Genomic DNA, 26,829 nt, shown 5'->3' on the forward strand with positions numbered 1-26,829 from the left:
GTATACAAGAGGAAGGGCATAAGTCATTCTTAAAATACATGTACACAATAAGACAGACACAGAGCAGTCATAGAATAAGTGTACACAGGAGAACTGACACAAGCTGTCCTTAAAATAAGTGTATGCAGTAGGATGGGCACAATTTTGCACATGAGAATGGACAAAAGCCATTCACAGAATAAGTAAACAGAGGTGAGTGGATCTAAGCCACTAGGTAAGTACATGTACCCAGGAAGAAGGACACAAGTCATTCGTAGAATAAGTATACAAGAATGGACAGAGGCCGTTCTTGGGAAAAAATGTGTACAAGAGGAAGGACAAAGTCGGTCTTAGAACAAGTGCACGAAGGCGGATGGACACTAGCTGCCTTCTAAATAAGTGTACACATTAGAATGGATACAAGCTGGATGTAGAACAAATGTACACAGGAGAATCAACACGAACTTCTTGTTGAAAGACACAGGAGGATGGAAACAAGCCGTTGGTAATATGAACTAGAATATAAGATTTGGGCCTAATGCCAAGTACTGGGACCTGCGAGGTCATTCAACGCTGAAATGAAAACTGAGAGTAAAGGAGGTTTGAAAGGTGTAACGGGAGGAAAACCTCGCAGTTGCACTATGGAACAGTTGTTAGGAGATGGAAAGTAAGATGGAAGAAAGAAAATGTGAACGGAGGTACATTAAAAAGAATGAAAGAGGGTGCAGCTTGGGGCCGAAAGGACGCAGCAAAGACCCTTAATAACGCCTACAGTGCACCACGTGAGATGGTGTACAAATGAGGACTGGCACGAGCTAGATGTACACGGGAAGATGCACACCAGCCGCTTTTAGAATAAGTGTACATAAGAGGGTAGACCCAAGGCGTTTCTGCGTTTAAGAATTTGAGTTTTAAAAATGCATTTACGAACTCGGTCTTGACGCAAGATGAAGAATGAACACGTGACAGCAAGATAAAACGATCGCCTACGGGACTGGGGGGAGGTGGGAGGTGGTAGGGAGTGGGGCTGCTCTTTTGTTCTTGGAGGGGGAGGGGGAAGGGGAGGGTTTGCTCTGAAAGGGAAACATGACTGTAATAATTCATAAACTATCTGAAGCACAATATACGCAATTTAAGCAATCTACTTTTCCCTTCATTACCTGTTAGTTTATATTACTTACATGCTCATCAAAATATTGTGTCTACATACTTACATAAACAGAGAGAGAGAGAGAGAGAGAGAGAGAGAGAGAGAGAGAGAGAGAGAGAGAGAGAGAGAGAGAGAAATTCTTTTTCGACCCGAACCATAATTATCCCGATGCGAGCAAACTTAAAAAATTCTTTGCATATTGTTTTACCATGCATTCCCCACAAGTTCTGAATATTTGAGTGTCCGAGGCATGCGTGCGGAGAGAGAGAGAGAGAGAGAGAGAGAGAGAGTATAAATTCATGTGAACGGTACATCATTTTTTTACCTATACTTCAAGGCAGAAAAGGAGCCTGGGGAATTTATTCATGGTCTAATTGTATGCAGTTGCAATTACTACCAATGAAAGTAGTACTGCTGTTAGGAGCACCTTGGACGAGACTTCGCAGTGCACTATGTCACGTCGTTTACTGAAGAAACTGATTTCTTCCAATTTTGTTTTGAAGACATCAGTCGCATACGACCGGACTGATGTACTGTACGGCGAACAACTGCAAGTGATATTACGTACTGCAATGATTCAAGAATAACAGCTGCTTTTGCTGTAGCTGTCATGATATCAATTCTTTATATTATGTTACTCAATCGTGTTATATAAAAAATTATTGGAATTAATTCGATTGAAAATATCCTCATCTACCTTGGTCCGACAACCTTCCAGGTTTAACACAGGATGCCTTAAGCGTTTTGACCTACTCGGAGATCAAATATAAACTAGCTTTCTTGTTGGTGAAGCAAGTATCATGACCGCTAAGCATAAGTACGTTTCCATTAAAACGCACTGCATGTATCTTGTTCTAAGCAGGGAATTATTTAATTGATAGTTAGGTGACTGTGGTGGGTCGTTAAAAGGGTAGAGACGGGCATGGGGTAACATCGTTAATCTATCACTAGCCAAGAGTTCACAAATAGATGCGTCAGCCCACACACACATTATAATATACATACCTAGCACACATATATATACATAATATACATATGATATATATATATATATATATATATATATATATATATATATATATATATATATATATATATATATATATATATATATATATATACATATACATACATAACACAGCATTTATATGCAAATATATATAAATATATATATATATATATATATATATATATATATATATATATATTATATATATATATATATATAATTGTACTAGCCACACTGCGCTCCTAACTTCTCGAATTCTTCGCGCTTTTTGGATACGCTTGTCACAACAAAGCTTTGGATTCAAGTGCAAGATATATGAAGCAATTACGACGTCCGGTAGCGGGAAACGAACCAGCGTCCCATAATCACGAGTTAACGAAGAATTCGAGAAGTTAAGAGGGCATTGTGGCTTTTACAATTCCACACGTATCTGTAAAAATGACCAGTAGATTATATATATATATATATATATATATATATATATATATATATATATATATATATATATATATATATATATATATATTTCAGCCTAAAACGCAACAAAAACGATTGCCCACTTGGCTCCGATGGGTCTATTTCGGCTTTAATAAATATATCTGAATTCCACAGGTACATGTATGTGCGAGCGGCAATAGACTTTCAATTCTTCTCGTGGTCAGGTCGGCAACGTGACCTCGTTGTGATTATGGGACGCGGGTTCGTTCCTCGCTACAGGACATCATAATTGCTTCATATAACCTTGCACCTGGATCCAAGGCTTTGTAGTGACAACCGTATCCAAAAAGCAAGAAGAATTCGAGAAGTTAAAAGGGCATTGTGGCTATTACAATTACAAACGTATTTGGTAAAAAGTGACCAATAGATTATATATATGCATACATACATATATATATATATATATATATATATATATATATATATATATATATATATATATATATATATATATATACATACATATATATATATATATATATATATATATATATATATATATATATATATATATATATATATATATATATGTATATGTACAATATATTTATGTATATATCTACGGAGAGGAACAGAGACAGCACCATTTCGTCATAATCTTGATGCTATTCTCCTTTGGCAGAGTATCTGCATCGAGTACTCGGGTCTAATCCGAACCCTAATCTGCCGAGCGAAACACAAATTAGAGTGTATTTGCTTTGCACTTACGGCTCGGCAAGGTCAGACAATCCTTGGATAATTCTTGCTCGATATGGATAGACGCAGACATGCGAGTTCTTGTTAGACATTGTTATCTGAGAGAGAGAGAGAGAGAGAGAGAGATAGAGAGAGAGAGAGAGAGAGAGAGATGATTGCTTCGTCGAGGCACAACCGTTTTGATGATACATATTTTGACAGATTGATAAACACTCACGGCTACTATACTCTTCTCTCTCTCTCTCTCTCCCCACCCCAACTGCGACCCACAACAAACAACTGGGAATGAATTCCCCCCAAACGTCAACAGAGGCACACTGGATTTTGGGAACACGCTCACTCGCCCCGCTTGTGTGTGCGTGTGCGAAGAAAGAGTGAGAGAAAGAGAGAGAGAGAGAGAGAAGAGAGAGAGAGAGAGAGAGAGAGAGAGAGAGAGAGAGAGAGATAAACTTTTTATGTCTTCCTTAAGTCCCTGGTAACGATCTGTTCCCCGCATTTTACACCACTTGCAGTAAAAATATATTCCCTCACTCAGGCATTAAAAGAATACGGTGGATGGTTTTCTAGCATGCTTCGTACTCTGGGATTCTTAGCTCGTTTCTCATTTTATGGAATATGAGTTTCTCTAGCCTGTCAAACTACTTTGCAGGAAATGAGCTCGCAAAACAGTTGCATAATCTAGACACATCTACTCGTATATTTCGTATAAGCGTCGATAGATGGCTCTGCAATTCTACACTTTTACCAGTTGTAAGTCTGTAATATTTTCACTTCTCCGTTTCATAATATATATTCTGTTTGGAAACGTTCCCCCACCCCCAAAAGCCCCGACATCCGGAAGGAATGGAAACAAAGTAAAATCTCCTTCTCATGTAGCCATTGCACAAACAAAGAGGTCACTTACAACGGGTATTTTCCATCTCAAAACATGAGTATATTCCACCATCCTTTTCGGAAAAACTGTGAAAACCGTTGCATTTCCCAGTGAAATTGCGATACGTTTTTTTTAATGCTAAATTCTTTATACACACAAAAGAGCAATTTTTGAGAATGCCGTTTACACTTACATGAAAATGCAATTAGGCTCCCCGTAAGGACAAGCAATCAAAGGTAGACGCTTTGGACAATGTCTCTCAAGTTTACCTGTCTGCTAAGTTCGCTAAACAATATCCTGTATCTCAACTTCTAAGATTTTCTGCAGTATTTTTGCACTGGGCCTTAATAAAGACTGGCAGCCACTGAGATACAGGTCTATACGTAAATGACGATAGTAACCTCTTAACTTCTCTGTTTTCTAGAATTTCTGGAATTCTTTCCACTGGAATCCAGAAAGAAACAAACGCAGGAACTCTTTCCTAAGCGGGATCCGATCCCATGCTGGTTACGAGACTGAGGTAATGGTTATTGTTTAACCAATTACAAAACCAAGGAATATTAAGCGACAACCCTCTCTCAATCCAGCCTGGGTTCAAATCTTACTTGGAAAAGGAAACCTCTTGTGGAAAGCGTAACCAAATATATAGGTACATAAACAAGTTAACTGTCATTGTGGCTACCAAAATGTACAGAATTGTGATGTGACCAGCTGATGAGAGCTTAAGAGTTAGCCATGTGAAATTAACATCTAATTTTTCAAGGCTGCATATTTCCTTACATTGTAATTCACTGGCAACTTTGTACTTTATTATCCAGTTGGTTTTAAATGTATTAATAATAATAATAATAATAATAATAATAATAATAATAATAATAATAATAATAAAAATAATAAAATAACACTGGGACATGTTGAGCATCAGAGGCATTCAATGGTAAATGAAATCAGGATTCTCAAAGGAAATTATAATCAAAATAATACATTAAACCCTTCATAAACAACAAATGAGTTCTGTGCCTCATAACTCCGACAGTTTCATGCTCTTTGAGTGCCATGCGAACAATGGCAGTCTTTACTCAATAACTACCATCACCTTTGCAATAACGTCACCTGCAAAATATAACTCTTCTCCTATCAGTGACTTTCCTCGTCTCTGAAAATGATGTATGATTTCACAAGATGTCGCTGTGTACATTTAACCTCGAGCAAAATAATATCAATTCGTCACCAGCGTCGGAGCGTTTGCTTTTTGTGGCGAATTTCATCATACGCTGCAATAATGAAAGGGCATTTCATTCCCCTGTATTTGACCGTTTAATCATCTCCTCATTTTTTTTATATCTCAGCTAATTTGCTATTCTATTTTTCACTCATTATTTTCTCTCGACTTAAATTTTCAAATAAACAATGATTGCGCATTTATTGGCCCTATGAATAGAATTTGGCTTACTGTTCGTTTCCTAAATCGTTATATAGATGATAAACCACTGATATTGCCGTCATATCTATCCTCTAATCCGTTAATTTAGGCATCAAATTTCAAAAATTTACATTTAATTCTAAATCCATTTTTCTAATTTATTTATGTGGTTTTCCTACCAATGTACCTCATTTTCATCTCTCTCTCTCTCTCTCCCTCTTTCTCTCTCTCTCTCTCTCTCTCTCTCTCTCCAACAATCTAAATATTCTTAAACTTGTACATGAATAACATTTTCACCCACAGTCCAATAATTATTCACTAGGAAAAATGTACATATTAGCTTTAGTGTCATAGCTCACGGCACACACTGTCACAGACGATGTAATGAATGCTGTACCAAAATCATATTTCTATTCTGGATGTAATTACTGTGTTAGAATACAGAAAATTAAGCTAGGAGGCTATCAAATCTAAAAGTCCAGTTACAACCGAAGCACAGCGCATATAAAACTGACAGACGACAAAAAAAACAACAAAAACAGTGTATTTGTTTGGCTGAGGCTGGTGACGCTGCAGGTGGCTGATGTTAATGTAAACATTCCGTATGGTAAAACACCATTTTGAGAGGGAAAATTTCCCTATATTTGAAAAAGCCTGTTTATTTATAAAAGGAAACACTCGCGCGAATGCACAAACACACAAACACACACACACAAACGTTTTGCCTTTTAAAGCTGAGACATCTTATCTCTAAATGTGGGCAGAGAGAGAGAGAGAGAGAGAGAGAGAGAGAGAGAGAGAGAGAGAGAGAGAGAGAGAGAGAGTTCTAATCTGGTTTCTAAAGGTCAATACAAAAAGTTATAAAAAAAAAAAAACCGTAAAACCAAAAAGTTGCTTTGCGAAGCATTCTCCACAAAAGTTACCCCTGGGCAAAGTTTTGAACACAATGTCATTCCCATTCGAATAATTCGTCTGAAAGTTGATTCCTAATTAGGGATATTTTTTCAACGGGGGAGCTGCCATGTAACGAAACTTCACTGAACCGATATAATAAAAACTTTTTATTTCAGGAAGCTGATGAAAAATAGCTAGCTGTCGTGAGATGAGAGCATCACAAACATTATTATTATTATCATTATTATTCGGAGGATGAACCCTATTAATATGGAACAAGCCCACGGGGGCCATTGACTTGAAATTAAAGCTTCCAACGAATATGGTGTTCATTCGAAAGCAGTAACAGAAGGTAAACGGAAACAGATAAATTAAGAAATTAATAAATCAATAAATAAAAATGTAATTAAATTATAAAAATAAAAGGAGAACTGTATTAGGGTGGTAATGCATTGCATCTTCGCTTGAATTTCTGAAGTTCCAATTGCACGACAAGTTCCATTATGCTCTTATATATTTGCATATAAAGTGCATACACTCATAAGAATGTGTTTCTTACACTTGATTTATATACATACACAAACATATACAAGTGTTTTACACTCGCAAACTCGTTACATGCTTTGCATGCATGCAGTAGGTAAGGTAACACACATTCAGATCTTCACGCACACCACAAGCAATCAGGCTATACCCCACTTTAATGAATTTAAATAATCTGGAAAATAACATTTATCCCAAAAAATCTATCTTATCTATAGCACATTATTCCGTCAAAACGACTTCTCAATATTCACTCTTCCTTTTCCTTGATTTTAGAAAATTTCATTGTTTTTAAAAATTTCTGCGACATCCCACAAGTCCTTACTCTTCTAGTCTGCACAGCGTGGGTTGAGGGCGCTATGGCAGGTGACACATCATTGGTTACTTCCTGAATGTCCCTGAAGCGCACAAAGACACACCTGATTATATTCCTTGATTTCATACTACCACAGTCAACAAGGTATTGGGTGATGACAAAATACAGTCACTGGACTGATGGATCCATTTACCTGTCATCTTGAACCACTGATGAGTATGAAGCAACATATTCACAAGGTGACACGAAAAGCATTACTGAACTATATGTTGATTTAATATTTACTTTTGCTTTTGTGTAGGACTTAGTTCTATTGCTATTTGTCCATACTTTAAATCCCCTCTTCAGTTCGCAAGGGGAGAGGAAATTCTATTCGGTTCGGTTATAAAATGCTGGCTAGCTAATTACGGGCTGATCCAGGGGCAGCAGCCCGTAATGGCTTAATGCCAGCTAAATGTACCAAAACAACCAGCTCGTGTGGACTTCGTTATAGGATTATTGCCAAAAAAAAAAAAAAAAAAAAAAAAAAAAAAAAAAAATAATAATAATCAACCATTCGCCACATATTCCTCAAAACTAATTGACATCCTATGATTTGAATGAGTGCTTTCATAAATGCCATGAAAAACAGCAGTATGTGTCATTCGGTATTACTGATCTGAAATTTAGTATCACTTTCACTATAACCTGCAAAGGATCAAGGGATATCGCAAGAATGCTTAATTTCTTTTTTTTTATGCGTATAGATATGACTTCATAAACAAAAAGAGTTTTACTGTACTTTTTGAGAACAATACATCTCTGAACTTTCACGCACACATGCATACATAAACACTACATGTAATATATATATATATATATATATATATATATATATATATATATATATATATATATATATATATATATATATATATATATATATATATTTATATTACACACACACACACACACACACATATATATATATATATATATATATATATATATATATATATATATATATATATATCTATAAACCAGAGAACTATTCCATGATTCTCTTTACTATGACGCGCATGAGAACATGCCATTCACGAATTCTCTTTGCGCACTGGAAATTTCCCGGATAACGTGAAGCTAATGCACTGAGGGTGGAATTATTAATGAATGAACTAACGCAAATTTCACAAATCTGAACAGAATAGTTAATGCTGGCTTAGGGTAAAGGCCGCGCGGGTTCCATGGTAACTAAAATAATCTCTTGAGTGTAATATTGTTGTTATTTGATGACCTCTGAAAATGCGCCGTATTCTCATAGTTATTTAACAAGGAAATTGTCAAAGAGACAGAAGGTAAAATGTATTATACAACGTATACGGCAGGGCGTTATCCCAGCAAAATGCAATATATTGCAATTTTGCTTCCATATTCATGATTAGATCCCATGCAACTGAATTTAACCCACTTTCGATATAAATATTCCCACACTTTATTCACAAAAGTATTAAAAAAATTTATCAAACGAAATGAATGACCTGATAAGATTAGATTTTACAACCTTTTTTTAAAGAGTAAATTAACTTCCTGAAACACACCATAAATTTCATCAGGAAAAAAGTTTACGTTGAAAAAAAAAAAAAAAAAAAATTCCTACTTTTCCTTTGAAGAAGCTACCTTAAAACATATGTAAATTTAGGAAAAAAGGTTTTAAGTAATATCACAATAATTTGACAAGACTATGAAAGAGTGAATTCTGAGTAAAAAAATCTGAAATACTAATAAACTCACAATTCAGTGCTTCTTGAAGACAATGAAATTCGATACATTTTGAAGACAATGACATTCAATACTTTTTGAAGACAATGAAATTCAGTACTTATAGAATACAATGAAATTCAGTACTTTTTGAAGACAATGAAATTCGATACATTTTGAAGACAATGACATTCAATACTTTTTGAAGACAATGAAATTCAGTACTTTTTGAAGACTATGAAATTCAATACATTTTGAAGACTATGAAAATAAAGTTCACTACTTTTTGAAGGCAATGAAATTCAGTACTTTTTGAAGTTTTTGAAGACAATGAAAAAGAAATTCAGTGCTTTTTGAAGGCAAGGAAAGTGTCATTTTGAGTGATAAAAGAATGTAATTTTAAGTGATAAAACGACCTTTAATACTAAATGTACTGACCATAACCTTGATGATAGGGCAGGCGAGAACCAGAGACACGACCCAGACGAAGAGAACGGACCTTCTGCAGTTGCTCATCGTGCACAGCGAACGAGACCTCATCGGGAACACAATCACGATGAACCTGTTCGAAAGAAAAAAGAAACTTTTGATTACTCCGTGTTTATTATCATAAAGGATTTCAAGTTTATTATTATTCTTATTATTCATTAGAATTTCAAAATAGCATGAGTCACTAAAATGGTGAGGAAACCCACAGTTGTAAATGTAAAAATGTTTTACAAATATATACAAGACGAGAGCTTTCCATAACCTGTTCGATTCTCCTTCCCAATCTCTGAGATTTAGAAGGAGAATCGAGTAGGTTCTTGTATATATATTTCTAATATATATATATACATTTACGACACTGGATTTCTTCACCATTATTATTATTATTATTATTATTATTATTATTATTATTATTATTATTATTATTGTATATCAGGTCCAAAATAATATTCAGTGGTGAATTACTGTTGATTTTATAAAAAATAATTCACCACTGAATATTACTGTGGACCTGATATACAGCATATCCCGTTCTCGACATAGAGAAGAGAGACATATTATTATTATTATTATTATTATTATTATTATTATTATTATTATTATTATTATTATTATGGAGGCCTTCTCTGAGGGCAGTAGCGATGAAAATGATGGCTGTTTCTACGGCATTTGATTCGTACAGAGTTTTCTACTTTTCTTACAATCCTTTCATCAGGAAACTTGATATACCAGCTACACGCTGATAAGATTGTAAGGCGAATAGAGAAGACTCTATACAAGTTAAACTCCATATAAACGGCCATTATTATTATTATTATTATTATTATTATTATTATTATTTCAAAACCGCATTCAATCATAAGTATCAAGCTTCTTGACTCCCACTGCCCTTTCGCCCCGAATAAGATTAAAACTGGAGCTAGGAAAGTTAGAGAAGGTGGACAGCCAAGTGAAAACCGGACCAGAAATGAACTGGTGAAGAACACTGACTCTAGAGTGTCACACAAGGCATATTGTAAGCGGGAACCCGGCTACGGGGGAAACAGGTACTTAAATTGGACGGATTGACTGATTAACCGTATTTATATTATTAGGCGTTACTGCTACCATGCTCACTGGGTCGATGGTCAGATCAGACCGTTATATAATAAAGACGAATATTTGAAAGAATAAATTAAATGCATAAGAGATTTAGAGCCTTCCGGGCTAGTTAATTTTCATTCTGCCTGGTGTAGAAAATAAGAGAGGTCAAAGAGCATTCTATAAATACATTTTTACGCGACTGAAAAACTGGAAATGAAAAGCATAAAAACCTTTGTGACCCTGGTATTTTTTCTTGACCTTAATAACGCGTTTTATTACTGCTGACGTTTTACCTGGTTTTAGATACAGGAAAAAATGAAATGTTGACGATGTTTGATGCTTTTCCATAATCTGTCAAAAAAAAAGGAGTAAAAATGTTTCGTAAGCTTTCAACACATAAAATTACAAGCGTGCGGAAAACTGCGAAGCTCTCTCAACAGCTCTGTTGCTGTTATTATTTTGTTATTTATGTAGGGTTGTATTCATATGGTGAGAGAGGAGATCGTATAAAAATCTTGATCCACTTTTTACTTATTTATTTTTTACGAGAGGAAGAGACTAAAACCCGGATCCCAGCTATCATTTGGACATAAATATTTATAGAGCTGCAAATATCAGTGAATGTTTTGAGATTTCTTAAAGGAAGGGATGGACTAAAACCAGTTACCAAACAAATATGGAGGCGTAAAAATGAGAAAGTTTCCGATTTTACGATTGAGATACAACAGACATTTTTACGGGCCGTGTCGGGGGCGGGGTTGGGGGGTGGGGGAGTTCCCGTCATGTGATTAGCGTTTAATTAAACATTTTAGGGCGAACATGCAAGCAGACAGAATGCACGAGCATAAACATTCGGAGACTTAAAAATAAACATTTTCACATCAGCATACAGGGACGTCTGCTGTTCGCTTGAAAATGTTTATGTAAACATTTGGAGCGCTGTAAGCATGCAATCTGAAATATACACGTGATAATACATATCGTAATTTTATAAATGTATATATATATATATATATATATATAAGTATATATATAAATATTATGTATATAATTTAAGTATACCTTAGTTTTACCAGACCACTGAGCTGATTAACAGCTCTCCTAGGGCTGGCCCGAAGGATTACACTTATTTTACGTGGCTAAGAACCAACTGGTAACCTAGCAACGGGACCTACAGCTCATTGTGGAATCCGAACCACATTATAGCGAGAAGTGAATTTCTATCACCAGAAATAAATTCCTCTAACTCTTCATCAGCCGGCCGGGGAATCGAACTCCGGCCCAGCGAGTGCCAGTCCGCAGCTCTACCGACTCACCCAACGAAGAGTCTAACATTATGTATATATGCATACATATACATTATAATATATACGTATATATACATATATATATATATATATATATATATATAATATATATATATATATATATATATATATATATATATATATATATATATATATATATATATATATATATATATATATATATATATATATATATATATATATATATATATATATACATACATACATATATGTATATACATAGGATATCTACTGTAATCTTAACAGTATAAAGGCAAATATTTGGAAATAAAGCAGTCAAAATTTCTGGGAGGGCAAGCATTTCTTTACTGGCGCTACCGGCGCTAATGCACCTCTCTGGTAGCGTCTTCAAAACTGGCTCCACCATTCTCTTTAAAGCGCCGAAGCGTTGAGTGCTTCTCTCCAAGGGAGGTCGTCCTTTGATTTCGGAATATTTTGGAAATATTACTGGGCCCGGGCTGAGAAGAGACCGCTGCCTCTCATGCATATTCTATGCGGCAGAAGCTGCTCGAGTGATATACCCTTACAGAGGACACTGGGAGGCTTCATGGGATATACGCAGAAAAGATACTGGTGAACTTCAGTAAATATACTTAACAAAGATACTAGTGAACTTCAGTAAATATACTTAACAAAGATAATAGTGAACTTCACTAAATATACTTAACAAAGATACTAGTGAACTTCAGTAAATATACTTAACAAAGATACTAGTGAACTTCGGAGGATATAAGTAGAAAAGATAGTAGTGAACTTCAGAGAATATACTTAGCAGAGATACTAGTGAACTTCAGAGGATATAAGTAGAAAAGATACTAGTGAACTTCAGAGAATATACTTAGCAAAGACACTAGTGAACTTCGGAGGATATAAGTAGAAAAGATAGTAGTGAACTTCAGAGGATATAAGTAAAAATGATACTAGTGAACTTCAGTAAATATACTTAACAAAGATACTAGTGAACTTCAGAGGATATAAGTAAAAAAGATACTAGTGAACTTCAGTAAATATACTTAACAAAGATACTAGTGAACTTCAGAGGATATAAGTAAAAAAGATACTAGTGAACTTCAGTAAATATACTTAACAAAGATACTAGTGAACTTCAGAGGATATAAGTAAAAGATACTAGTGAACTTCAGAGGATATACTTAGCAGAGATACTGGTGAACTTCGGAGGATATAAGTAGAAAAGATAGTAGTGAACTTCAGAGGATATAAGTAAAAAAGATACTAGTGAACTTCAGAGAATATACTTAGCAGAGATACTGGTGGACTTCAGACGATATAAGTAGAAAAGATAGTAGTGAACTTCAGAGGATATTCGTAGGAAAGATATACTGGGGAAGATATGCTTAAGAATAACACTGGTGAAGGTCAGAGAAATGTGACACGCGAACTTCACAGAATATACTTTCAGGATGTGAGATCTGATACCAGCGAAAGTCATTTATATGCCGTGAGGATACCAATGTTACCCCCGAGGATATACTTGGAAACTAATCTTGGAAAGTACCTCGAGAATTATGTTTTTTTTTTTTTTTTTTTTTTTTTTTTTTTTTAAATCTTGGCCCACGTAACTCAAGTTACCTTTGGCCTACATTTTAGTTGTCTTTCCTACAGCGGCGTTGTCGTTACCCAAAACATGAATAAAAAAAATTGATCGTTCTTTTTTTTTTGTGAACCGTTTTCTTTCGAGTTCATTTCAATTTATTGACGTAAACAGAACAATTAACAGAGACCAGTACACAGGGACAGCGGCAAACTTTCTTATGAAACTATTTTTTTTTTTTAAGGGCTTCTTTCTGACCGAAGACTTAACGGCATGTTACATATCCAAAGGCAGAGTTGGACAGCTGACATATCTGGGCTAGACTGAGCCTGAGCAGTAAAGCGTTGCTAAGTTACCTTCCAATTTCTTTGTTCCTTAAAATTTTCTTGTAGTTCTACTGAAACTCGACCTGTGCCATTTTTCATGACTTGGGAGACACGAAGCAACACGAACGGAAAATGTCGTAAAAGGCCGCACAATTCTACTCTGGAAAAGCAGTCAGAGCTGAACAAGTTTGGTCGACCTGCTTACTGTACAGTAAGGCTGAGATGTTATGAAGACGCAGCTTTTGTATCTATTTTTCCCATATTTTCTGTTTCCTCACGCGGCATTCATTCTTCCTCATATACTCGTAGATAACTGTTCTGTTCACTCTTTCCGCGTAAAGTAGGCTATAACTCCTGAGCTTGGGGTCTTCGCGTTTCATGTCTTGCTGAACTAAATTGCCTTTTAAACGCACGTCACTTTTTTGCGCATATTATTTTGACGGATCCACTTCAATAAGCGTGTAGTTGAAAATAACCGGTTCTGACCATTCGCCCCCGTAAGGATGGGGATGGCGGGGGGGGCAGGGGTGGGGCCGCTGGGGAAGTTTACAGCCGAGAAGTACTTCAGACGGTGCTTAAGGTTCTCCGTAGCGTCCCTTAATTACTCATATACATTGCCTTTCTGCCTTTTACATTCCATCCGTTCCCTTGGACTTCCTCCTACTAAGCTGTCAAACTTCTTTATCTTTAACTTGTTCCAATTCCCCTTTTCGTTGAGGAACAAATCCTTAGGGTGAGTCCTATCAGTCTAGAAATATGACTCACTGACCTCGTTAAGCTACTTAAAAGAGCTCTGGCTATTCGTTCTACTTCAATTACATACTGCTGACCCTACCTCATTGAAAACCTATCTGAGAAGAGAATTTTTTTTTTTTTTTTTTTTTTCCGTTAAGGCTTCTCGTCCACTGTAAGTTTTCTATATTTACTACGATGAATCTGACCTGATCTGACCCGTTCCATTTGCTGTTGAAGCTTAAACAGAATTAATGCATCTCGTCAACTTTGTGTTGGGTTAGAAGAGTGATCAGTCGTAAATGTTTCGTCATTTTCTTTCTATTTGGCGATACTTAAACATAAAAAATTAAAGTCGCTATTCCTTTTGAAGGTCCTTTCTGAATATAAAAAAAATCATTTTCTGAGAGCAAAGGTCTATTGGACAGGCAACGTAATGTCCTTCTCTACCCCAGGCAAAAAAAAAAAAAAGAAAAAAAGAAAAAAAAGGAGAGGAAACATGGAAGGAAGAATGTAGGATTCAACTACTGACAGACCTGGCCCCTAAAGAAAAAGAAAAAAGGTTATATGAATCAGGAAAGACAGAAGCAGAAGGAGAATTCTAAAGCCTGTAAGAGAAGTTCATGTGGCAACCACACCCGTCTCGGTATCTTCATCATAAAAATGATAAAATGATACAAAGGCGAAACCGTCTTTAGAAATGACTAAATAAACCCGCATTCTTACTTCGTTCATTCTTCTAAATATTGATGTCTTTTTTGAAACCCGAGGTTCAGACGAAATTGTCACGCTTTCTAGAGAAGACGAAAATAAATAAATAAGGAATATTATGGAAAAAAATAAACTGTGTTCTAGATATATGTAAGAATCAGGATAAAAAATATATATTGAAAAAATATATATATAAAGCAATGAAGGGTCACTCTAGCACATAGCACAAACATTTATATTTTATACTCTTTATGAGATCATTCATAAAAGAATCTCCAAGACCTTTCTGCCAACTCTCGCAACTCTTCAGCAAAAAGTAAATATTAGGCTATATAAAACTATAAAAATATATATTTTGTTCTGGCTGGTTTTTCCTGTGATATGAGCTTTTGAGTCGCAGTCGCCCGGGTAATTTCCTCTCTCTCTCTCTCTCTCTCTCTCTCTCTCTCTCTCTCTCTCTCTCTCTCTCTCTCCATTCGTGTATCTCAGCCCTGTCTCCCTAAGTCGCTTTTATAGGAAAATAAAAAGTGTCCAAGTGTTAGCATCAATATTTGTAAGAAAAACATTCTATGTCCTGATTTAAGAAGAAGTTTTACAATATATTTATATATATACTGTATATATATATAACTATATATATATATATATATATATATATATATATATATATATATATATATATATATACATATATATATATATATATATATATATATATATATTTACACATACACATATATGTATATATATGTCTGTATATACATATATAAAAGTAATAAAAGTAATAGCAATGAGATATTTAATAGTTATTCGTCTTAACTATGTTAGCTGTGATGACAGAACGTGGAGGAGCAAGAGTGAACTTTGCGGAGTTGTTGTCAAGCACCAAGCTTACTTAGGGCAACTAAGCACAAACGAGGATGTTACGAGGTCAAGATGCTTAGCTGTTCTCAACTCGCCGCATAATGGCGTAACATTCATTTTACACGTTCAAAATGTTTCTTGTTCTGTTTCAAGTCGGAATTGGCAACTGATTATTTTGAAACATATTTCTATATTATTTTCATCATTCAATTTGTGATTCACTTTTGAGGGTTAAAGTTAGTAAGTGCGTGTGCCTGTTATCGATACGCAAGCACGGGTGTGGCGTTAGTGCCGATTTGGGGCATTCAAGCCAGAGTCTCAGAACGTTCAGATGTTCGTTCTTCTTTTGTAATTGAACTTAGAAAATAGAAAAAAAGAGATCTGTTCTTATTAAGCACCTCTCTCTATTTACAATAGTGGTGATGCTTCAAAGCCGCACCATACATATATGTATATATTATATTTATACACACATATATATGAAGTGTATATGTATATACACTTCATATATATGTGTGTGAAGTGTATATGTGTGTATATATATATATATATATATATATATATAGTGTATGTGTCTGGTAATCGATTGCATAAAGCCATAAGACGATGCGTTTACAAACGAAGACAAGACAGGAATAAAACGACGAATTAATGATTGAGGTTTCAGCTAATGGAGGATTCTGAGTTATTTTTTTTTTCGAGACTTCGAGCCAAAGTGCACGGCAACAAAATCTTAAGGAAAAAGCTAAGGCTCCGGTCATTGCTTTTTAGTATTGCATTCCGTCAACTACCATTTCACTGGCTTGAATTCTAATGACTTTGACGGTGAGATCGGTAAACGAATAAACTAATTTACCGTGTCTTACCCTACCGTGCTTTAGCTCGATCTGGGACTTGGATGTCTGAGGTCAGAAAAATGAATGAAACAACTACAATAAATCACAGAATATCCTCCAGAACATCGTGATGTGGATCGTTGGGCAATTTAGATTTCTCTCCCTGTCTCTGTTTTACTCATAAATAAAATCCCCCCCAACCCCCCACAGCGAAAATCACGTAAGTGATGACATCTGAAAAATCACAAAAGATGAAATAAATTCGTTTACATATGTATAACATAAGAGACGAAGTTCAGTTGTTCATTAAAGTTCAGGTCTTGAGTAAAATTTTCGACGAACTAGCTCAGGCTCCTGGAAATGGAGACTTGAATAATTAGCATTTTCTAACATGAGGTTTTAAAAAACCAACAGCAACCTGGAGATCCATTACTGCCATGAATTAAATAAAAGAAAATTGACGAACTGAGCAGTCAACTATTAATTCACTGATAGACATATGTACAAACGTATTTGCTTTCTTTATATCAAAACACCAAAACGATCCTTTCATGAAGGAGAAAAAATACTCGACACCTGACATCATATAAAAAAATATTTCCAATCCTTATCCTTCCGCAAACGCCATTTACCTAACATAAACCTCTCTCTCTCTCTCACACACACATACACACACACACAAGGGAAAATCTCATCATCGCTCACCTTCTACCCGTCCTTTCATCGACTAATCATTCCCTAATTAACGAATTCCAGGTCATATTGTCCTTATACACTCGCTCCTTCGACTGAATCGTCTTTGATCTTATCTAGATTCTCCCCCTCCCCCTCCCCCTGAAAAATCCCCCTCCCCTCCCCTTCCTCATGTCTCTCACCTGTCCATCTGTTGCCCGTCCTTCTCTTTCCCTGTCTACTCCGGCTTTTCTTTTAATCTTGTCATCCTAATCCCAGGAAGGACAGGTAAGGATGGAACCCACCTATCGAAGGCGATACGGAAAATCACTGAATAATCGTAATGATTATTTTATTCTCTTGCGATTGCTGTGTCTTTCTCCCTTCCCCTTTCCTCTAATTCCTCTGTTTTCTCCCCATCCCTTTAAATTTCCCTTTTCAGACCAGAGGAATTTGTTATGACAGGACGATCAAATATAATCAAAGATGAAAAATAGCAGGAAACCTATTTCTTGCCTTCCCGTTCTATAACGGAAGAATTAACAATGTGAAAAAAAGCATAATGATAAAAAAAAGCAAGTAAAAAACAAAAGAACCTTTTCAACGCCTTTCAGTCCCTTCTCATACCACAGTGAAAAAACAATACTTTGTAAAATCCTAAAAAAAAAAAAAAAAGCATAAAACCCAAAAGAAACGATGCCAATCGGAATCCAATTAAATTTCCACTGTTGACATCATCAGCTGTCAGTATACTTTTATTTCGTGAATCGAATGATTCCATCGGCTCTAATTACCTCTTTCCCTTCAGTGTCTGCTCGGTTCTCTGGGAGGTCACTCCGGGGGAGCTTTAATATTTCAAGCTTTTTGAGAGCTGCTTTATTTGTTTATTTTTTTTTTTTTGTGGTCGTAATTGGTGAGTGAACAAAATATCGATAATCAGGTCAAATAGGTCAAAGAAAGATTAAAATAAAGCTTTCACTTTGATTTGAGTTTAAAAGTCATTAAATAGGAGGAGAAACAAAGCGGAACGTTTCTGTTAACGCTGGTGTACCAATTTACAAGTAGAGAGAGAGAGAGAGAGAGAGAGAGAGAGAGAGAGAGAGAGAGAGAGAGAGAGAGAGAGAGAGAGAGAGAAGCAGTACAAGCAACAGGTAGTTTTGCTCTGCACACGCAGAATGGAATGGATTCACGAGAGCTTTTCCTTTCAAAGGAGAGAGAGAGAGAGAGAGAGAGAGAGAGAGAGAGAGAGAGAGAGAGAGAGAGAGAGAGAGAGAAACGCCTCAGTGTCTAAGGAAATCTTGCTCTATAAACGAAAACCTCCCGGGAACAGACTCGGGGTGGAAAAGAAACGTACCACTCATCAAGGTCCAACTCGAACACGGCCGTTTACAGGCAAAAAGCATTGGAATTCAAACCTGAATAACGATGAACATTAAAGCGAGCAATACTGGCTTTGCAAAGAAAAGAAAAAAGGAAGTAGGACTCTGAGTTTGACTCTGCCACACGGGATTCTGAAATTGCACTGGAAGCATAATCATCCGAAAATAACGAAGCCCTTTGATGTAATTGTTACTGGGAAGGGTGTTTACTTCTTGGTAAAGGAGATCTCACGTGACGATGAGGCTAGAGTGCTACCGGAGGACCGTTATGTGTTAATATTATTTCCTCTTGCAAAAAGATGAGAGAAGTATTAAGGAAGAGTAAAGAGGAACCATTAAAATCTTATCAGGTTAACCTTCCAGGTTACAGTTATTCGTTTTGGTCCTGGGTCTGATTTCCTCTTGCTAAAATGTGAAGCGAATGACGAATTAAGAATAAAGAAAAGAAATATATTAAAATCTGATTAAGTTACTTTGGTCAATTGTGAGACTTTCTGCTCGTCCAAAAATTTGCCCAGTCTCATTTTATCTCTTACGGAAGAGGTAGTTAAGTCCATATTTGATAAAAAAAAAAAAAAAAATTGGCATTTAATCCCAAGGGAACCGACAGATACGTCCCTTGAATGAAGGGAGGTTATGGAAAACAGCGAAATATAAACTAACTGCGGTCCGAAGAAATGATTCTAATGAAAACAAAGGAAGAATGTCCAAAACAAATCACACTGATAAAATCACAAAAAAAGCAACAGTCACACATATAAAATAGGACCTCAATTAGTTCGTATTTCCCTGTTTTCCATAACCTCCCTTCATTCAAGGGACGTGTCTGTCGGTCTCTTGGGATTAAACGCCATTTTTTTTTTTTATCAAATCAAACATGGACTTAACTACCTCTTTTGTAAGAGAAAAAAATGAGACTGGGCAAATTGCTCATCCGTAATCATGAATATTACCTAGTATTATTATATACCTCAACTCAATTAATGTTTTTTTTATTTATGAATTGTTGATAGACATGAGGAGAGATACTCTGTACATTAATGTCAAAGCTCTACATATAACTGACGCAAAGATGGGAAAGTCACAAGCGTCATTATATAGAAAATAATAACTTTAAGAAAAAGTAAAAAAAAAAAAATACTGAGAATGAATGGCATAGAAGAAATGAATCTTAAAAAGTTAAAAACGCATGCCTGGGATAAAAAATGGCAATCAAACTTCAAATGAAGTTAATCTAAACTAACCTAATGTGACCTAGGCCTTAGAGTTAATGGCCCTATAAGCGATTTATAAACTTAATTCTTTATTTTTTCATTAACGCTACGACTGAGGTAACGGCACGCAGTGTCCTTATTTAGCCCAGGCCTGATGAATTAAAAATGGGATTCATCTTCACCAAAAATGGGATACATGGGAACGGGGAAAACGGGTAATGAGTAAAACTGGCAAACAGCAATCTTTATCACTGCCACCCGCGAGAGGCACCTAAAAGGAACTACCCGCTATATAATGCGATGCAGACAAATGAGGGAATATAAATAAAAAACCCAGACAATAATAAAATAATTACGAGAATGTGTGACGCATCAGATCACAATATTTGGATATAAAAACTCGCCCACAGTGAAAAGAAAATGATTCAACTTCAAGACGTTTCACAAAACGACCCGAATTTAGGCTCCATTTGATGGGAAAACGTCCCTCCCTTTTCATTCGCGACACCACACAAAACATGACACATTGTTGTTGCACGTGTGACAGAATGGTTAGGGAGGATGGCTACAGGTATGGCAGGTAAATTTCAACTGACTGCGTGCTTACAATAATCATGTCGTAGAAAAGACAGCGCAAGTTTTCAGTGCTCCAGCCTTTCATTTTGTAGTTCTCATCCAAGTAGGTCTGGGTCTTCCAACTCTTCTGACGCCTACAGAGCGCAGCTAACATTATCAAGTTTTATTGCCCAATGGGTTGTGCGAAGGACATGTCCAAACCATCTCCATCTCTCCTTCACCTTTATCTCATCCACACATGGAATTTCTGAAATATCCTTACGGTTCATTACTTTTCTCCCCTATCAAGCCACACACACACAAACACACACACACACACACACACACACACATATATATATATATATATATATATATATATATATATATATATATATATATATATATATATATATATATGTGTGTGTGTGTGTGTGTGTGTGTGTGTGGCTTGATAGAGGGAGAAAAGTAATATATATATATATATATATTTGTATGTGAGATTATATATATTATATATATATAATCTCACATACAAATATAGTATATACGCTACATCCATATACTGTAATTTGTATGGCATAATAATATACATAATTAAGTAAAACAGTGATATAATTGCTTGCATTAGCATTAAAACATTGCACGCAGCCACTTCTGTAGCATAATCATTCTACACACGCATATATCCGATAGAGTAACTGTTTTTGTCATCATACCACTTTCCCCTTAGGAGGTGTGGTATCAGCCGTGGTTAGCCCTTCGGTTCTCGGCAAGTTTTTGTAATGAATTTCCTGTCCCCTAGTCATTTCTTCCTCGCCCAACTGCAGGTGGTGTCCATTCACAGCTGGATCGACTGGTAGGGGGAGGCTAAGACCAAACCATGAATCTTGTGACTTAGAGCTCAAACTCTGCTACTAACCTGTGCCATTTCCTCCAGGATAAAAAAAAACCTTTGGTCACCATTTACTTCAAATGCTCAGCCAAAGATAACCCTCCTCTGCTGAGAACCACAACATCAGCAGCTTCGTGCAACTACACAGGAGACTCATCCGGAGCGCTTTGAACATCCCATAAACATTGCATCATTCACCTCTATCTTGTACGCATTCAGTTGCTTCCTCTATTTGAAGGTCCTTCGATTCCTCTTCCAGTCCCTCTACCCAGCTTCTGCTAGGCCATCATATCTTCCTTCCTCCCAACAATTCTAAACCACACAATATCCCCCAGCCTATCGTCCTCTATTCTCCCCACATGACCAAACCATCTCAAGACATACTGAACAAGGAGGCGTATGCATGAATGTCCTCCGTGACATCATACGCAACTTAAGGTCACAGGTTGCTGAGGAGTGAGGCAAGAGCAGCTGGCAAGTGGTCAAAAATAGGCACACACTTATCAGATACAGGGATCAGCTTCGAAAGATGATCGTCACTTTAAGAATGGACTTGTCTTCGTTATTAGGAATGAAATTTTGACGTGCCATCATTTATGTAGTTCTTGTATTGACCTTTGCTCCAGAGTTGCCTGCAGTTCTGAGTGGGTATTCACAAGTGTTAAAATTTCATCCACCTCAACTGAGATTGTTTTCAGTCTTGACTGTCTATTGCTCTCTGTGAATTTTTTATTTTCCCTTTTAATATTTGATCCGATGCTCAACAGTGAACGGATATTATGTATTTGCTGATTCTAACAGTCCTTCCTTCGTCAGTATCTCTCTCTCTCTCTCTCTAGGACTTTCTTCTTTTATACTCAAGTTTGCACGAATATAAAGTTACTGACTGAACAGTAGTTTTATCTCTCTCTCTCGTGATAACTTTCTACTCCTTTTCAATTTGCCAATATCTCTTTCTCTCTATCTCTCTTTCTTCGTGCCCCTTCTATTGTATTAGTTGGCTGATACCGTCTGCATCGATAAACATTTATTGACTTCACTGCAACCTCCACTCTCTCTCTCTCTCTCTCTCTCTCTCTCTCTCTTTCTCCAGAGGCATTCTCCTCTCTTTCATCCTTCCCCTTAACCGTCTACCTCCTGTTGATAACGATTGTTTCCTCAGCCTCTCCTGGCTATTTCGAAACTCGGCTCCCCCGTGGAAAGCTGTCACTATCATGTACTTGAGCTGCATGCCCTGTTATTTCTCTAACATCTCACGTCTTCCTCATGTGAAGAAGAAAAACAAAGCAAAACCAAAAATCTCTCCTTGGATCTTTTCCGTAGGTCAAGGTCCCCTTTTTTTATGAAATCTCTAACTGTTTTTTTTTTTTTTTAAAGTTCTATTTTGTCCAACACCTTACAATTTTTCTTAGGCGAATATCCACGTGTGTTTAAGTAATGCGAACGGAAGCCGCATGTTAATTTGTAGAACAGAACAGAACAGAGAATTTAGACCAAAGGCCAAGCAATGGGACCTATGAGGTCATTCAGCGCTGAAACTGAAATTGACAGTAGAAAGGTTTGAAAGGTGTACAGTTTTCAGAAGAGGGTGGGCCAGTAAGATGAAAGATAGAATATGAATGGAGGTACAGTAAAAGGAATGAAATGGGTTGCAGCTAAGGGCCGAAGGGACGCTGCCAAGAGCCTTAAGCATTGACTACAGTTCACTGATGGCACTACCCCCTTACGGGATAACAGTGTTGTTCTGTAGAGTCCTGAGGTCCACAATAAGCCTCTTATCCCCGTCAACGCTCCGTCAAATTTACGGGAAGCCTTGGGGCAAAGACTCATGCTGGCAGAGCCTAATCCCTTGTAAATCTGAGTTTCTGAAATATGCATTTGGCTACAGGGTAAAGCGTGGCTGTAACCCCTGTTGTTAGTATACTGAGAGGGCATTCGAAAAGTAGTTCTGGTTACAATGGCTGCATGAAATACACCTTGTAATTCCAGTCATTAGCGATTCAAGAATACCTGGACTGCTTAGAACGTTCAAGGCGCCTATAGAGAACACGTACACAAATGAACGAGTATTGGACGAAATGGAACAGAATAGAATATACAATTTAGACCGAAGGCCAAGCGCTGGGACCTGTAAGGCCATTCAGTGCGGAAAGGAAAGTTGCGAGTAAAAAAAAAAGTTTTAAGGTGTAACAGGAGGAAAAACTCGCAATTGCACTACGAAACAATTATTAGGAGAGGGTGGAAAGCAAGATGAAAGAAAGAACATGAATGGAGGTACAGTAAAAGGAATGAAAGGGGTTGCAGCTAGGGGCCGAAGGGACCCTGAAAAAACCTTAAATAATGCCCAGTGCACCGCATGAGGTGCACTGACGGCATTAACCCCCTACGGGGTAGACGAAATGGAAAAACTTCGATCACCTGAAGGGAATCTGAAGAGCTTAAGCAGACGAAGCCACTTTATAGCGAATTCGCAAGAAGTGAAATGATCCTGAATGAACTGAGATGATTGAACGCGCCTTGAAAGCGCGTTTAAACAGAGGACAAAAATGCGGCATGAGAATCATCCCCTCTCGACCCCTTTCCTTCCGTGAATTACCCCTTCAGTGTGTAGACCCCGATGAGGCAACACAAGTCTGCTAAGGTAATCGTTCTCTTCACTATAGGAAAATAACGATAGAATTTTAGTCCATGTTTCCACGTTCTTCTTTCACTTCGTAAATAGAAAAAAGTAAAAAAAAAAGATATCCGAAATAAGCCCGTAATTAAGGAGCACCATAACGACTAACAATTAAATGACAATTAAAATAAGTGAGTGTAACGAGAGAGAGAGAGAGAGAGAGAGAGAGAGAGAGAGAGAGAGAGAGAGAGAGAGAGTAATCAATCATAAGTACCAAGTCCATTTGAACAAGGAAGGGTAATTGCATTGGCAATAAGACTAAGAGTTATTGAAACCTGCAACAAACTTATAGAGCTTCAGTATTACCTATAGCAAGCAGACTGAGTGTGTATCCTTGTTAGTGGTAAGTGTACTCGGTGAAACCTTTCCGTCAAACTGAATATTTCTGGGCAAAACAACAAGTTGGTGAAAATGGTAGGAATGGATTGGGAACATGATAATAACTGGCCCTTGAGAGTCGAGTCTTCAATGGCTTCACAATTATTTCTTGCAACAACTACAGTGTGCCATGCCAATAGCGGTTCCTGTAGTAACAGTAAATGTAGTCATAATCTTCTGACCCTGGAGTTATGACATCTGAATCAATGTCTGAAGTTCTGATAATGATCTATCTTAATTTTTAAGCAAACACCAATGGAGCGGGCAAGCACAACCCTTTTTCTAGCCCACGTCGGAAGAAAATAGGAAAACAGAAAAACAGGAATGAAAGGTGGGGATTAACCATGGCGGAAACGATAGACCTGGAAGGAAGGAAGGAAGTCAGAAAAACAAAAGCAGGAAGAGAATTCCCAATGTACGCAGTAGAAGGAAAGAAACAACGTATGCAGTAGACGGAAAGAAACAATGTCCACAGTAGATGCAGTAGAAGGAAAGAAACAACGCACGCAGTAGAAGGAAAGAAACAATGTATGCAGTAAAAGGAAAGAAACAATGTTCACAGCAGATGCAGTAGAAAGAAAGAAACAACGTACGCAGTAGAAGGAAAGAAACAACGCACACAGTAGAAGGAAAGAAACAACGCAAGCAGCAGAAGGAAAGAAACAATGTTTGCAGTAGATGGAAAGAAACAACGAACGCAGTAGAAGGAAAGAAACAACGTACGCAGTAGAAGGAAAGAAACAGCCGCTGAACCGGTCATTCCAAAATGACCAACCAACCTCAAATAATAACAAAATCGATCAGTAATTTGCCCTTCACAAACATCAGCGATTACAGCTGAAGCAAGCAAACAGATCTATGAATCTCAAAATAAGAGGAGACCCCCTATCTCTAACGAAGTAAAACCTAGGGACCAGAAAAAGAAGGGGGGGATTTCCTGCCTTTTGCCAAACAAAACAACACTTTTCAAAAGAGAAGGACCCGAAGAAGGGAAGAGACCCCTACCAGATGCCTTTCAAACAACTCCCTAACAGCTGAAAGGGGAAGACCCTTCTACTTACCCTGAGAGCAGCCTTTTGGGTTCTCCTTTCATTTGAATTCTTGCCTTCGTCTCAGAGAGAGAGAGAGAGAGAGAGAGAGAGAGAGAGCGCGACTATGACTGGGGGCCTGCTTCTGTGAACTCGAACTAACAGCAACAAATTTTCCTAGTGAAGCAGTAAAGCAGAGAGAGAGAGAGAGAGAGAGAGAGAGAGAGAGAGAGAGAGAGAGAGAGAGAGACTCCAGTAAATTTGTTAATGACTGAGGTCTGAAGCTTTTGTATACCCACACTAATAGTCGAGAATAGCGTTAATTTGGCTTATTTGCCTTTAATTAAGAGCTCTGATTAAAAGGAAAATGAAGACTGAATTGGCATTAGACTGACTACATAAATGAGCAAAGTGTGACAACGATTCTCCAGGCAGATTAAGACATCCTGACTAAACAAAGTTGAAGCTTTACGTATAATTTGCTGTCAACACATTCTGAGATCTAAATAATTTTCTAAGAAAATGCTACCGGGCAGATTAACCTAATGCTTTTACTTTGCTAGCCCAAACCCGAGGGAGCCAGAAAAGAGCGAAAAACAAAGGAAACACATGAAAAAAGACGAGAATTTCGATGCTGGTCTCCCTGAAAAGAAACGATTATGCAATGAAGCAGATATGGCAATAAACAGGTAATCCCTTTAGAAACTTCATGCTTACGTAAGGGGGGATTAGTGCCCTCATCCCTTGTGGGTAGCGCTTCGCCTTTCATGTATCTAATCCTTGGTATGTCGCCGTGTCCTCGGGTGCTATACCTCTAGCTAGGCCTCAATCCCCCACCCACTCCCCCGCCTTCCAACCTTTGAACCCAGAACTCTGGACCCACTTCTGTACTCCTATATACTCATTTTGTAGCATACCAAGGAACTTTACACACATCTAAGGAGAAGATAAATGACTTACTTCAGAATTCTAATTAGGACTCTTGATATTT

General features: G+C 37.0%; 1 protein-coding gene across 8 annotated transcripts in view; it reads right to left on the reverse strand.

Annotated features, from left to right (window-relative positions):
* The window catches only part of LOC136825712 (galanin receptor 2a-like), a 513,143-nt gene that overhangs the window by 10,960 nt on the left and 475,354 nt on the right, over positions 1 to 26,829 (reverse strand). For all 8 annotated transcript variants that reach the window (XM_067082474.1, XM_067082478.1, XM_067082476.1 and 5 more), the window contains one exon: positions 9,558 to 9,681. In XM_067082474.1, the coding sequence (XP_066938575.1) occupies positions 9,558 to 9,681 (124 nt within the window). The remainder of the gene's footprint in view (positions 1 to 9,557; positions 9,682 to 26,829) is intronic.

The sequence above is a fragment of the Macrobrachium rosenbergii genome, chromosome 39, assembly GCF_040412425.1.
Source record: "Macrobrachium rosenbergii isolate ZJJX-2024 chromosome 39, ASM4041242v1, whole genome shotgun sequence".
Taxonomy (NCBI): Eukaryota; Metazoa; Arthropoda; class Malacostraca; order Decapoda; family Palaemonidae; genus Macrobrachium; species Macrobrachium rosenbergii.